At 37.2% G+C, this 14,580-nt stretch overlaps 1 protein-coding gene across 3 annotated transcripts in view; it reads right to left on the bottom strand.

Moving 5' to 3' along the window:
- Positions 1 to 9,607, bottom strand: part of LOC135200087 (uncharacterized) — a 54,522-nt gene extending 44,915 nt beyond the window's left edge. For 2 of the 3 annotated variants that reach the window (XM_064228399.1, XM_064228398.1), the window contains exon 1: positions 9,448 to 9,606. In XM_064228399.1, the coding sequence (XP_064084469.1) occupies positions 9,448 to 9,511 (64 nt within the window). In that variant the 5' untranslated portion in view covers positions 9,512 to 9,606. Of the gene's footprint in view, positions 1 to 9,447 lie in introns of all 3 variants that reach the window. The other variant, XM_064228401.1, reaches the window with a different exon arrangement.
- Positions 9,608 to 14,580: the final 4,973 nt, after the last annotated feature.

Genomic DNA, 14,580 nt, shown 5'->3' with positions numbered 1-14,580 from the left:
GATGGTTTGCGTGTTTTCTCCTTCATTTAATACTGGTAGTAATAAGGATTTTCCCATGTCTCTTTCCTGTTCTGGTATGTTGTTCTTTTTTTCATTTCCAGAAATTCTGACATTAAAAATCCAACTTTTCCATAATATTTTGATCTTCCTCATCATAATTATTCATTTTGTGTCTGAATCTGCAATTTTCTCCGTTTCTGCGGAGCTGTTAAGACAAATCGAGATATGATGAGCAAGGTTTGCAGAGGAAAACGGTTGGTCGTCATTTGTAGTCATGCTCACACTCACTCTTTCCCTTCCTTTGTCTGTCGTGCTGTTTGTTGGTTGCTTTTTTCTTTTACTTTGTTTCACTCTAAAAACACACCCACATATGTATAACGTATATATTTGGATAGATAAGATAGCTAATGTAAAATCTCTACTGTTTTGCATAATAAATCTCTTGTCTAATCAAGATGAAACAGTAGTACCATAGAATTACTCACAAAAATAAGGAGATGCTTTTTCAACCTTAAAAAGGGCCCCTGGCAGTTTTTCATCGCTCCCCGTGCCCTCTGTCAACAGTAGCTGGAAGATTGGGCGGAGTGTATGGATGGGAGGGATATAGTGGTGGGTAGAGTGGGGAGGGTTAAGAATCACCTGCCTTCAAATGCCAAGACACCCACGAGCAGAAATGTTTATTTGATTTGTTTATGAGAGTACTTTCTCTCTCTCTCTCTCTCTCTCTCTCTCTCTCTCTCTCTCTGTGATTTGCTGTCCCTAGACTCAACGAGGTAGCCTCACGCCCACCAGGATTAAACTGTCATCGTGGTTGTCGAATTCGGATTTTAATATTTGTTTCCCGTCTTTACACAAATAATCTGCATTAGGCCTATATTTGTAGTCATTACAGTGATTGGCGCTGTGCATTAATCATTATCGTCATTGCCCTTAGTAAACTAGATACAACAAGTATGATAAACGAGCACAGCGTTCCACTAGGCTGCTCCTAAGAACGATGTTTTCCTCGAGCGCTCGTCCCCCTAGCCCCCATCTCTCTCTCTCTCTCTCTCTCTCTCTCTCTCTCTCTCTCTCTCTCTCTCTCTCTCTCTCTCTCTCCTGGCTCACCCACACTGTCATAGTTATTAATAAAACTACCCTTCGCCCGACTCACTTTTTTGTGTTGAGGTTTTTATAAACAATTGGTCTAGTTATCTGTTTACGTTAGGGTCTTAAAAACGCTGAACTAAACATTCTTGGATGTTATGTTAGCTTTTACTCTTTGTGAACAATTAATTTCCATAAAACAAAGTTTGCATGTTAACGGGGGTTCGTGTGTTCTATTGGTTTTCCGTACAGCATGCACTGGTGGGTGCGAACAATCGTGTCAAAAAGTTGTAATATATTTCTCACACCGTCTTAAAATAGTTCTCATTAGATCGCGTACTATAACCCAAGCCGTTCGTCACCTCCAAAATTCCATAAAAAAACTGTTTACATCTCACCGCTTACCTGTCAGAAACTAAGAAAACAACCGTGGTCCAAGTGGCAGAATTAGATATAATGAATGCCTGGTGTCACTATTTTTTTTGAGGGGGGCTCCAAGCCTTCCTCCTTCCACATTCACAAATAGTGACAGGTGGTTTATAAAAGACCTTCCCTCGCAGAAAGAAGCTCTAGTCTGTGTGGCACCAGACCCTGGCACCTTCCGGTGTAGCTGGTGCAGCGTATGATATAAAAAGACGTGTTTTTTTTTTATATATATTATGTAAAGATCTCCCTTCGATACAGATTACAGTAGGGTCATTTCGCTATGCCGCAAGGGATCTGTATTAGAAGCATCCCATACCGAGGGCTATCGGATAGCTCAATGCTTTCGTGTTCAATAAAACAAGTTATCTCTGTGTTGCGATAGCAACATCTGGCAGACAGGCTGCCGCCTATCCCAGTCACAGTAGTTGACTGACTTGCCTGCCTGACCCAAATAGGTTTTTGGCTTGATGCCTGGAAGTGAAATGGGCGTGGTCCCCTCTCTCTCTCTCTCACTACGTTGCTGGGTTGCTCTATGCGAGGAAATGAAAGATAATGCTCTAAAAGGAAGAAGAGGAACAAGTGCGCTATTGTGATCGCCATACACCCTGGAGAAATACCAAAAAGGAAACAAATTATGATAGCAATGACTGAAGATTCTCGCTACATAGTTTGTCTCTTTTGGCTATTGTATTGCTTTGGGTATTATAAATAATGATGATACTAATAATAAAATAATAATATCATAGCATCTCTTTTGAAAAATTCCTTGGGTTCTTGTGCGTTTAAATCAGTTTGCTATGCTATCGTTTTCTGAAATTGTGCAACAGGAAAAAACCTGTTGTTGAATTACAGACTAGCAAATGGCTTCTTCCATTTCACTATGTCAGACACTCTCAAGTACGTGTATATGGTCGATATAAACATACATTTTTCAATAATCTTCGTCATACGACATCTAAAAGAAAGATGCATTATAGTGAACAATGTGTTGCCTCCATACACTACACTAAGCCTACTGAACGACAAAATAATGAAAGATGACATTCACTCAAATTCCTTTTAAATTATTGTGGATTTTCATTGTGACGTGAAAATTCTAATAAAAATGAGGATCTTAAACCATAAACTATTAATAGGTAGTGGCGATGAAGCGCCTACAGTAACGACCAGGAGAGAGAGAGAGAGAGAGAGAGAGAGAGAGAGAGAGAGACCTTACCTTACAGACCTTACATCTTGTTCGGGTTGCCCCAGGTCCCTCAGTGTGAGGCACCTCTAATGTCTACCAGAGAGTTGCTAGTACATCTTCCGGTATATTTTGCATCTTCCAATCTTGGATGGTCTGGGATGCAGTTTAGATATTTGTCGAGCTTATTCTTAAACACATCTACGCTCACTCCTGATATATTCCTCAGATGAGCTGGCAAACGCATTGAATAGACGCTGCATTATCGATGCTGGTGCGTAGTGGATTAATGTCCTGTGTGCTTTCCTTATTTTTCCTGGTATAGTTTTGGGCACTATTAATCTACCTCTGCTTGCTCTTTCTGATATTTTTAGTTCCATGATATTTTCTGCTATTCCTTCTATCTGTTTCCATGCCTGAATTATCATGTAGCGTTCTCTTCTCCTTTCTAGACTATATAATTTTAAGAATTGTAGTCTTTCCCATAGTCTAGGTCCTTAACTTCTTCTATTCTAGCTGTAAAGGACCTTTGTACACTCTCTATTTGTGCAATATCCTTTTGATAGTGTGGGTACCATATCATATTGCAATATTCAAGTGGACTACGAACATATGTTTTATAAAGCATAATCATGTGTTCAGCTTTTCTTGTTTTGAAGTGCCGTAACAACATTCCCACTTTTGCTTTACATTTTGCCAACAGAGTTGCTATTTGATCATTGCATAACATGTTCCATTCATCATCACACCAAGGTCTTTAACTGCTTCCTTATTTGTGATGGTCTCATTATTAGGTCCCTTATATGCATATAGCTTTCTTTCTCTGTCTCCATAATTTATTGATTCAAATTTATCAGAGTTAAATACCATCCTATTTACCTCTGCCCAATCATATACTTTGTTAAGGTCTCTTTGTAGAGCGTTCCTATCTTCATCACAAGTAACTTCTCTACTTATTCTTGTGTCATCTGCGAAACTACTCACTACCGAATCCTTCACATTATTGTCTATGTCTTCAATCATAATAACAACAGTATTGCAGCTAACACCGTACCTTGCGGCACACCGGATATTACCTTGACTTCATCCGATTTCTCGTCGTTTGCAATAACTATCTGTTTTCTGTTGTGTAAAAATTCTTTTAACCATCTTCCTACTTTATCCACGATATTGTGTTTTCTAATTTTCTTCGCTAATAATTATTATGGTCTACTTTATCAAAAGCTTTTGCAAAGTCTAAATAAACCACATCTGTTTTCATTTCCGCTTTTCATATTTTTGAATATGTTCTCACGGTGGACTAACAGTTGGGTTTGTGTACTTTTTCCGGGTACGAAACCATGTTGTCCTTTATTAAACAAATTATTTTTTATTAAAGTTTCATAATATTTTTTCTTCATTACCTTTCATACACTTTCATAATATGTGATGTTAGACTCACAGGCCTATAATACTTGCCTCTAGTCTTGATCCACTTTTGAAAGTAGGGTGTAATATATGCTAATTTGTGCTCCTCATAAATCTTGCCTGTATCTACACTTTGTCTTAATAATATTGCAAGTGGCTTTGCGATAGAATGAACTACTTTCTTTAACAAAATAGCAGGAAATTCCATCAGGCCCTGCAGCAGCTCCATTTTTAATTTCATTAATAGCCTGCACAATATCAGCTTCATTAATATCTATGTCAGCTAAATATTCACTATTTTCATCCCTTACTTCTATATCATTATCTTCATTATCTATTCTAGGGGTGAATTCTCTCTTATATCGTTCTGCCAGTATGTTGCAAATTTCCTTTTTTTCATTCGTTAATCTCCCTTCAATTCTCAGAGGGCCTATTTCTATTCTTCTTTTATTCATCTTCTTCGCATATGAGTATAATAGCTTGGGGTTTTGCTTGATATTTAATAGGGTTTTTTCTTCCAAGTCCCGTTTTTCATTTTCTTTTGATTGTATAATCTTTTGTTCTGCATTTCTATCTTACTTTTTAGGTTCTATAACTTTCCATGCATTTTTTTCTTTTGCAAGACCTTTTTTCCACTTTCTGATTTTCTGGAACAAGATCCTTCTGTCTCTTGGGTATGCATGAATGATGTTTACTTTTCTTCTTCGGTATATATTTTTCCACTATTTTCACCAATATTTTATATAATATCTCCGTATTTACCCTTATGTCATCACTTACGAAAATGTTATCCCAATCTTTGTTTAATTCTTCATTAATTTCTGACCATTTTATATTTTTACTGTAGAAGTTGTATTTTCCATATCCTTCCCACTTTTTTCATTTCTTGCTTATCTCTATTTTTCACTTGCTTTGGAATGAACTGTTAATTCTATGACATTATGGTCTGAAATATTCGCATTATAAACTATTATTTCTTTAACATAATTCATCTCGTTCACAAATACTAGGTCTAAAGTATTTTCCTTTCTTGTTGGCAGGTGATTTATTTGTTGAATGTTGTATTCTAGTAGCATATCTAATAGCTTTTCAAATTGCCTCTTATCTTCTGCAGAATCTGCACTACTATTACTCTCTTTTTATATGTATAAGAGAGAGAGAGAGAGAGAGAGAGAGAGAATATATTTAAAAAAAAAAAAAAATGTCTTATCTGAAATCGTGTAGTTTTCCAAGAGGACGAGAGGATACATGGTTCTATTGGCAATAAACACGTTAGTAAATTTCGCTAGAGAGAGAGAGAGAACCACAAACTACTGTAATGTCAGTCCCAAAGGCTAAGTCTTTCATCGCAGCCTTTCCGTTCTTCCAACCTCCTCTTCTTCCTCCGGTAAACGTGAGAGGGGAACAAGAGCCTCCTTGTATGAGACTGTTGTAAACAACCCTCCATTGTCATAACAATTGCGTCTTCGTTAGAATCACTTAAACTATCTCATAAGGATTTTTTCGAAAATCTAAACGCGATAAATCTTGCTTGAAACTATAAGAAATGTAAGTGGTAGTTAACTATGCCCTCCTTAGGAACGATTCTGTTGCTAACTGAAGAAGAAGAGTGTGACTGGGCTAAACAAGCAAGAATGACGTAAGAGAAAAGAGGGCAGAAAGAGAGGGTGATAAATGGAGGGCAAGAATGAGACGGAAAAAGTGTTAATAGCACTGCATTTTAAAGCGCTATCTTCATTGAAAAAATTAATCTGTTAAAGTGATGTAAGTTGGTTTGAGAGAGAGAGAGAGTGTGTGTTCATGTCCACTCCCCAATAAGGATATGATTGTGCATGCAAACGAATTCTTCTCAAAGATATTGTTTATAAAAATAGTTCGGGTGGCCTTGCTATTCAGTAAAAGTAGTAGTATATCGCATAAGTAGTAATACTTAAAATTAATTCAGGAGGATTAATCTAGTAGGGAAAGTATTGATAACCTTACTTTATTCACCAAAGCGAAATTATCATTCCTTCAACAATTCACCCTGACCCTCTAGGTCAGAGTCTAACCACAATGCATTTTCTTAGGAAGAGACAAGGTCATGTAGGCTTATACGGACCTGCCAATATTAACCCCGCAATCTCAAAACATTGCCAAATTAAAATGAAAATAAAAAATTGCGATATTGACAAAACCAAAACATAAAACTTAACAATACCGCGCTAAAATACTCCCTAAGTTGGTCTAGAGACCAGGGAGAACTTTCGTAGTTGGCGCGTAACGCATACAAGTCTTGGGTAGGACTGGTTACACCCAGTTTTATAATTTCCTGTTTCCCCTGCATTCATAAACTGTACTATCCTATCCTGCTCTGCCAAAAATTATGCTCTCGTTTAAATTTGTGACAATAAACGTGGTCAACTTTTCGTTGATCATCTGTTACACGCAGATAATATATATGGGTACAAGCAGTGTTTTATGATGGACACTATAGCTCAAATGCAGTAGACTATTTAAGCATGAATGCATCGTTATCGGTGATTTTCCCCTATGTACAAACTTTTAAATTTGTTCAATAAATGCACATATTTCCAACGGTAACTGTAACATCGTGCATCTACTTTGCATTTAATTCAGCATTCAGACCACATTCATATATTTAGAGATTTTGAAATCAAACATCACAACATCTGCGATACCGCCTTGGGATTCGCCTATTCAAGTCTTCAGTAACTGAAAGGGGTCGTTGTGTGTCGTGAAGCCTTGGTTGTCTGAGATCGGGATTCAAGAAAGGAAGTGAAAAGGTGGAGAGGGATGATCAAGGGTGGAGAGAGAGCGAGGGAGAGAGCTTATTGGGAGAATGGGTGAAGGACGAAGTTATAATCGGCTGTGAGAGGAAGTCAAGCCGAAGAGAAATACGGAAAGCGTAAACAAGAATATTCTTAGTATGAGTGGCTTACTCACCCATTTCAGCTGAAACGTCAGTACAAGAACCTGGGTCTAGTCGTTTTCATAAGCCATACCGCTCGTGATTCCAGCTCTCGTGTTGGCATAAAGCCAGTTTATTCTAAAAGCGGACGCACGATAAGACTACCGCAGTGATATTTCCAACAACTAAGCCATCTTGAATATTGTTTTTGTTTTGTTTTATGGACAAATCTGTAAGTGGTAGTCTGCCAGCCTCTTTTAAGATCACTTCATGACTTAGTAGATCTGCCCTTTGTTACCAGGTGTCCGTAAGGTAGGTTATGAGACGTAAAGATGGTACTACAGGTACTGATAATCGGGCTCGTCACTATGCAATGAGACTTGCCCGGTTTTGCAGACGTATAGGGAAGATAATCTTACAACTCTGAAAGTGCATTGTTCATATATAACAGTTAGGGTCTTATGAATTAAATTAACACACGATAAACTTTCCTTTTGGGGATATCAGAATAATAATTAGCAATACTTTCGTTGTGCACTCTATAATTATTATTATAAGTTGAAATGCGTATGCGTATAAACACCACGGACAATTATCGTTATCATACATATACATCCATCTGCGTTCACTAATTAACAACGGCGCCGGAATATCTGTATATATATATATATATATATATATATATATATATTATATATATATATATATATATATACTGCACGTATATAAACTATACTCTGTTTTTTTCCATCTGTCCATCCACCTGTGGTGTTTGCGCATGGTAACACTGCGTCCCAGGCTTTAAATAATATCCTATTTCGAATATTAACGATGTAATTCGCATACAGTAAATTATTACAACACTTTTCAGTTGCAGATGTACACCCAGATATTCTTTTATTTACCTAAAACTTACACATAGCGTAACTATTTAAAGCTCAGGACGCAGTGTTACCATGCGCGACCACCAAGGCGGATGGACAGATGGAAAAAAAAACAGAGTATAGCTTATATAGTGCATAAATATGCGTGAGTGGATAATTTTCGTTCCTGTCTTTCTGGGGGTGGCCTTGTGATGTGATCAGATGCGCTGAGCATATTTTTTTTTTTTTACAGCTTCTGTTATGCTTATTTTCATATTCAACCCACTGTCATGGCAAGGGGATACTCCATCACATGACTCGACAGTTCTCCGCAATCCTGTACTGTACTTGGCACTGATGTTACATAGCTACATCCAGGCAAAATTCGAGTTCATAACGCTCTGTTACTATCCACGCTACGCAGCCCCTAGGTCTCGCTTCGCGCCTGAAAGTCTCGCACCCATGACCTTTATACCAGCAAAGGAAAGTTTCCCAAGATGACCTCGTAGCATAACCCTGAGGTATGTTAGTAAAATTGGTCGTACAATTTAACTCTCTGCTCCCTGCCAAGATACTACTTAATGAACATCACCTGTTTTAAACACGTTTTAATACAACAAGTGTTTCTCTCTCTCTCTCTCTTTTCTTTCTGTTGGTTCGCCTCCCGTTAAAGTAAAAAAGTCAGTAGCATCCACTGGAAATTCGTTGCCGCTTCAGTGGGCATAACCCGTGAGAGAGAGAGAGAGAGAGAGAGAGAGAGAGAGAGAGAGAGAGAGAGAGAGAGAGAGAACTCTGTCGTCAATCTTTAAGGCATATACCAAAGCTATGATGTGACTGGGTAGAAAAAACTATTTTCATAGGGCAAGTGTGCTTGGTAGCCATGGCAACAGATACGAAATAAGTACTTGATACATTATTATGTAGTCACATTACACAGACGAGCATGACGATACTAATAGGGAGCTGACGTGATACCTAAAATTAGAACGAACTTCTCTTGGTATGCAAATAATTATTTGAAGCAATGCCAGCAGTTTATGGTTTCCAACATCCTCAAACTACAAGTAATCATATATGAGGTAAATGGTTTGTGTTAATTTTCTAATATGAATAATCTCGAGTTAACTGTTCTTAAGTATGCGAAGAAATAAGAGACAACGCGAATCATAAATGATCAAACTTGCACATCTCGAACTCCGCCCGGGTCCAGGCTTGACAACATTACCAACTCAAATGCAACTCCGTAATGTTTGCGCGTCATGAAATGTAAATGCTTGTTAGTTTTAAGATAAAAATTTACTTAGTTGAAAAATACTGAGAGTAATTTAAAACTGGAAATGAGTACGTTCTGAATTTCTTCATTAACTCTTAACTACCAGCCTTCTCCCGTAGCCCATTGGTAACACTGTCTCCGAGTTCCTCCTCAGAACTCGGGGGGTCGTCCCTGTTTCCTGCACTTTCTTTCCTTGATTCCAAACTAGAATAACCACGTTTGTTTATTTTACCCCCAAGCGGATCTTCAGCTATTATTTAAGAAACTATAAATCACACGATTTCTTTTAACAACCTACCTGCATAGCCACCAGAACTCACAACAACTGTGCGCTGGGCACTAACTGAAGTCGAATAACTCATTGTAACAGTTGTTCTTACGTCCAGTGACGGTTGTTCACTGAATCACGGACACTGGCTTACTGAAGCTGAGACTGTGAGCCCTGAGAGGTAGTCTGACACCGCGAGACGAGGGTCTGGAGACTGGAGGAGGGAGAGAGAGAGAGAGGAAGAGAGTATGGACGCCTGTAACCTTCTTTTCTCTCTCTTCCTCTCTCTCTCTCTCTCAGTGGTGAGTCAACGCATGTTGGCGATTGCACTCTGCCAGATGGTTAATATAATTCTAATTTCTTACCCATAATGAGCTTTCATTCTCGTAGAAGAGGCAACAGAATGACTGCATAAATGTGTAGCTATGGTAGTTCATATGTAAAAGTATGGTCATATGTATGTCAATAAAAAAATATAGAATTTATCTGTCACATGCAATAAGTTCCCCAGCACTTACTACAACGGTAAAAGAAATTGTAAAATTCGCATAAATTCTAAATGTGTGTAAAAAAGAGAGAAGAGAATCTTCAGGAATTACATTACAATGATAATTACTCTAGTTCATAAAAAAAAATTTTCGACCATCTGGAACACAATTTATGACGACCTTAATCCGCTTTCGACTTCGAGGTTGAACTATTTTTTTTTTTTTTTCTTCTTCTGTAAGAGCAGCCACCTATGGAAAGGACAACTTAGTGCCCTTTTTCTTGCCCAGGCCCGAAGACAGCGAGAGAGATAAATAAGCATCAAACATCAGTATTTCTAGTGTAACTACAATATACGTATAAGTAATTCGGAATTACACCAATCTTATCATATATCTTGTATATGTTGTGTCGTTCTGCATTGTTTAGATTTACGACTGTTAAATGCGGAGGTAGTTTCCCGTAGGACTATCTGTATTACACACAAGGTAATACAGTGATACAAACCGCATTTTTCCCATTGAAGAACCCGGCCAACAGCTTTACCCTTAGACCTTGACTTTACCAGTCGGTATCAGGTACACGATTATTTAAAAATAAACCAATGAATAAAAATGGATAATGGCATATTTTGTTATAACAAGAAAGACTGGAAGTCCAAATATAATTGAAGATTTGAGTATATGTTGCAAAAAATCAGAAAAGCAGGTTTGCATACTACTATACTCTGTTTTTTTCCATCTGTCCATCCGCCTGTGGTGTTTGCGCATGGTAACACTGCGTCCCGGGCTTTAATAGTTACGCTATGTCTAAGTTTTAGGTAAATAAAAAGGATATCTGGGTGTACATTTGCAACTGAAAAGTGTTTTTTAATAATTTTACTGTATGCGAATTACACCGTTAATATTCGAAATAATATATTATTTAAAGCCCGGGACGCAGTGTTACCATGCGCAAACCCAGAGGCAGATGGACAGATGAAAAAAAAAAAGCAGAGTATAGGCATATGTAGGCTATGCTGTACAGGCATGCGATATGTAAACGTATATTAGTGTGCTGTTGTGCGTGCACGCGTTTGTCTGTTTCACAGGACGACTATTGATGTATAAAATAACATGACCTTCCGTATTTTTTTTATTGAATAAATCTAATCAGTAATGTGCTTTTTCTGTTGATAACTCAGACGCGAGCGTCAAAACCACGCAATAGGTCAGGCACTTGTCTGAAGTTCAGCGCAGTGTGCCAGATCTACAGATTAATCTGAAATCTACAGCTTTTCAGCCTTCTCTCTCTCTCTCTCTCTCTCTCTCTCTCTCTCTCTCTCTCTCTCTCTCTAAAATAGGCGAAACAACAGATTTTTACCATTCTAGACTTTAATTTCTAAAACTGACTCGTGAGCTATTGTGAAATGTGCAGTTGATATTTTAGGAGGAGCAGCGAGCCACTAGAGACTAGACTATTTATGCGGCAGTTCTATTTATGGTTGTGGCCAGAATAAACAATGCATTGACACCCAATATTACGAATGTTGTTCTGGATGACAAGCTTACAAGCAGTGACTATGCAACGATATAACCAAATTATATCTATGTCCTAGCTATAGATTTTGTTTTGCCGGTTTTCAATAGCTTAAATATATAAATGCTATCTGAGAGATAAACATTGTACAGGTTTCTACTACTTCTGAAGCTCGTAAAAGGCTTGTGTTGATGAGACACCAATAAAGAAAATAAACATCAAGGGAACCTTAAGGCTTCAGACCTTTGGAGGAAATGTAGCTACCTTGGTTTCAAAGTAAGGGTAGAGCTGAGAAATGAAGTTCTATATGATACACACGAATTAAAGTATTTTAGCTAAACAGTTTGGAATTCTTTTTTTATGACGGGTGCCTCTCAGATTAATAAAAAAAATCCTTTTGACTAGATGTAACTGGATAAAGAATTACCTTCTTTAATTCATTTGGTGTCTTCTTTTGGCTACGAAGTAAAGTTGAGGTTGCTTGGTAATTTCTCTGAAAGACTTCATGATAACCATGATATGACACCATAACAGTTCTGGAGTAGAGTAGCCTCTATTACGCAAATACAAAATAGATTTGTTTTTAATTTTTTCAAACTAAAACTAAATAGTTGAAAGCATTCGTCCTACTATAAATTGGACAAAAACAAATAGAGAAATAAGTTACCTACTGAAACACAGGCTTGTTCCATACAAAACAAATAAAAGAAAGATATTCAGATTACCATAACAAACGATTATTAACTGTAAAGCGCAGGAAGCCTGGAAGTAGTACATGACAGCTAAGAAATGAGCTCTTATAATTTTGTTGGCTTAATGGGAAACATTGATTTGAATTGGACATGCTTGTGACCAAAGTTACTAAATTCTTTCATTCTCCCTATTTTGTTGTGGTCCAAAGGAATTGCCGGTAACCTGTTCTGTTTTGAACGAGTTTAGTAGAGTATAACAACTTGTACTCCCTTAATTCTTGTTATTTAAAGCGATTTTGGGGAGTATGATATTGGCTGTGTTCAGACATGGACGTGTTATTGAACGAAAGTTCTTTATTTGTCCGAATTTCATTCTAATTATCTGCAAATGCACGAAAAATATGTTTGTGAATAAACTCTAGATCTTACATATACATTTCAAGAGTTTATTTCATATCTTAAGATTTGTACAGTTTTTTCATACAGAAAATGTTCAGGCTTTTAAAAAAATTTCCGGCCTCGTTAGTTTTTCATCCGCGTGACGTCGTTGGTACCAGTTTTGCTCTGCTGAACTATACTCGTTTTTTTTTTTCCATCTTGTCCACCCGCCTGTGGTGTTTGCGTATGGTAACACTACGTCCCGGGCTTTATGTAGATACATTCAGCAATAATAACAATACCCTATTTCGAATATTAACGGTGTAATTCCATTCAGCAATAATAACAATACCCTATTTCGAATATTAACGGTGTAATTCGCATATAGTAAATTATTAAAACACTTTTCAGATGCAAATGTACACCCAGATATCCTTTTATTTACCTAAAACTTACACATAGTATAACTATCTCAGGCCCGGGACGCAGCGTTACCATACGCAAACACCACAGGCGGATGGACAGATGAAAAAAAAAAAAGAATTTAGTGAATCTTTTTCCACATTGGCATTACAATGCTATGCAATCTTATCACGTATATACTCGTCCTAAAAAAATGGTGGTGTTTCATGCACATGAAGAAACCTTAACAACAAGGCGTGATCCGACTTCCAGCTTACTCTGGAGCGTGCAAGATTTTCCCTTCACACATAGGCTAAGTTGCAAACATTATATTCCTAACTTTTGAAGCAAACTAAAACGTGCTAAAATCTACGGTCAAATAGAGCAGCCTTGTTTCACCAACGGAAATCAAAATAAATATATGCTATATTTTATTAGAAATAGTTTATCTGTATACTAATTAACATGCACAGCATTTATTTTTTTACATTATCATTCTTGTAAGTAAATCATAAATATCCTATCCTAGAATTCCTATATTTTGAACTTAACGTGAATCACCTTTTTCAGACCCTTTTAGGCTCTTCCGTAGACCTTTCCTAATTGTTCTTCTCTAAAACTGGTTTCTTAGCTACCTACTATATGCTTCCCAGTCTAGAACTCGCATCTATGACTGGTTCCCTGTAATACAAAACTCCATTTAGGATAACAACTCTTGTGCCACACAGCATGCAGTCCTCAACCTAGACCAGTGGTTCTCAATTTTTTTGGTATTGGTAGACCTACCTTTACAACTAGCCCAATCCTCTTCAGAGGATTGGGCTAGTTGTAATGAAAACGAATGTTGGAGATATATGGGTAACTTGCACAACTATGATGAAAATTAATTTATTTACGTCGGTATTATTTATTAATATATTCATATATTTACCATTATTATTTGTAAATTTAATGAATTTTACTCCAAAGAACTATTACTTTTAGAAAGTGCCTCGTTACCCCCAAGAAACGGCTTCATTACCCATTGAGAACCATTGGTCTAGACTAGACCTACTGTACTCTTCCCAAGCGAAACTATTACTTACTACAGTTCACCTGGCTCTTCATTTATAGGTGGCATGTAACGTAAATTTATCTAGGCATTTAACGTAAATTTTGACGGATGGTGGTACAATTATTGCAACCACGTACATGCTCAAAATGGTGCAACTTAAATAACATTACCATAACAATTATTGGTGATTTGTTACATCAAAAATACAAAAGAGCACAATTAAGTGTTATGCATTCCAAGACAAGGGAGAAATGTTGCATTTCAAATGCATGACGAGGGGAGCTACATACCTTGTATGGGACTACGCATTAGTAGGTAAGTATGCAAACTTGATAACAGACAACCTCAACTTCAAGTCTTGATAAAATTAAAGCAAGTTAATTTTTCCAGCATACCAATTACGAGGATATGCCATAATTTTAGTGAGGGATTTGCATATCACATATGTGCGTACGTATGCGCGCGCGTCGAGGTGTCAAATTATTCCACTTATTTTGCTGAAAATTTAATGACAGTTCCGCATATTTACCGGTCGATAGGTACGTAGGATAAGCAAAAAGTTCCTGCCGTCGTTATCTTAAAAATTCTGGGCCATTTTATGGCTAAGGAATTTTTTTCTTTTTCACAAGAGTT

The sequence above is a fragment of the Macrobrachium nipponense genome, chromosome 26, assembly GCF_015104395.2.
Source record: "Macrobrachium nipponense isolate FS-2020 chromosome 26, ASM1510439v2, whole genome shotgun sequence".
In the NCBI taxonomy this organism is placed as follows: domain Eukaryota; kingdom Metazoa; phylum Arthropoda; class Malacostraca; order Decapoda; family Palaemonidae; genus Macrobrachium; species Macrobrachium nipponense.
The sequence above is the reverse complement of the archived record's forward strand: the minus strand, read 5'-3'. Positions and strand labels throughout refer to the sequence as shown.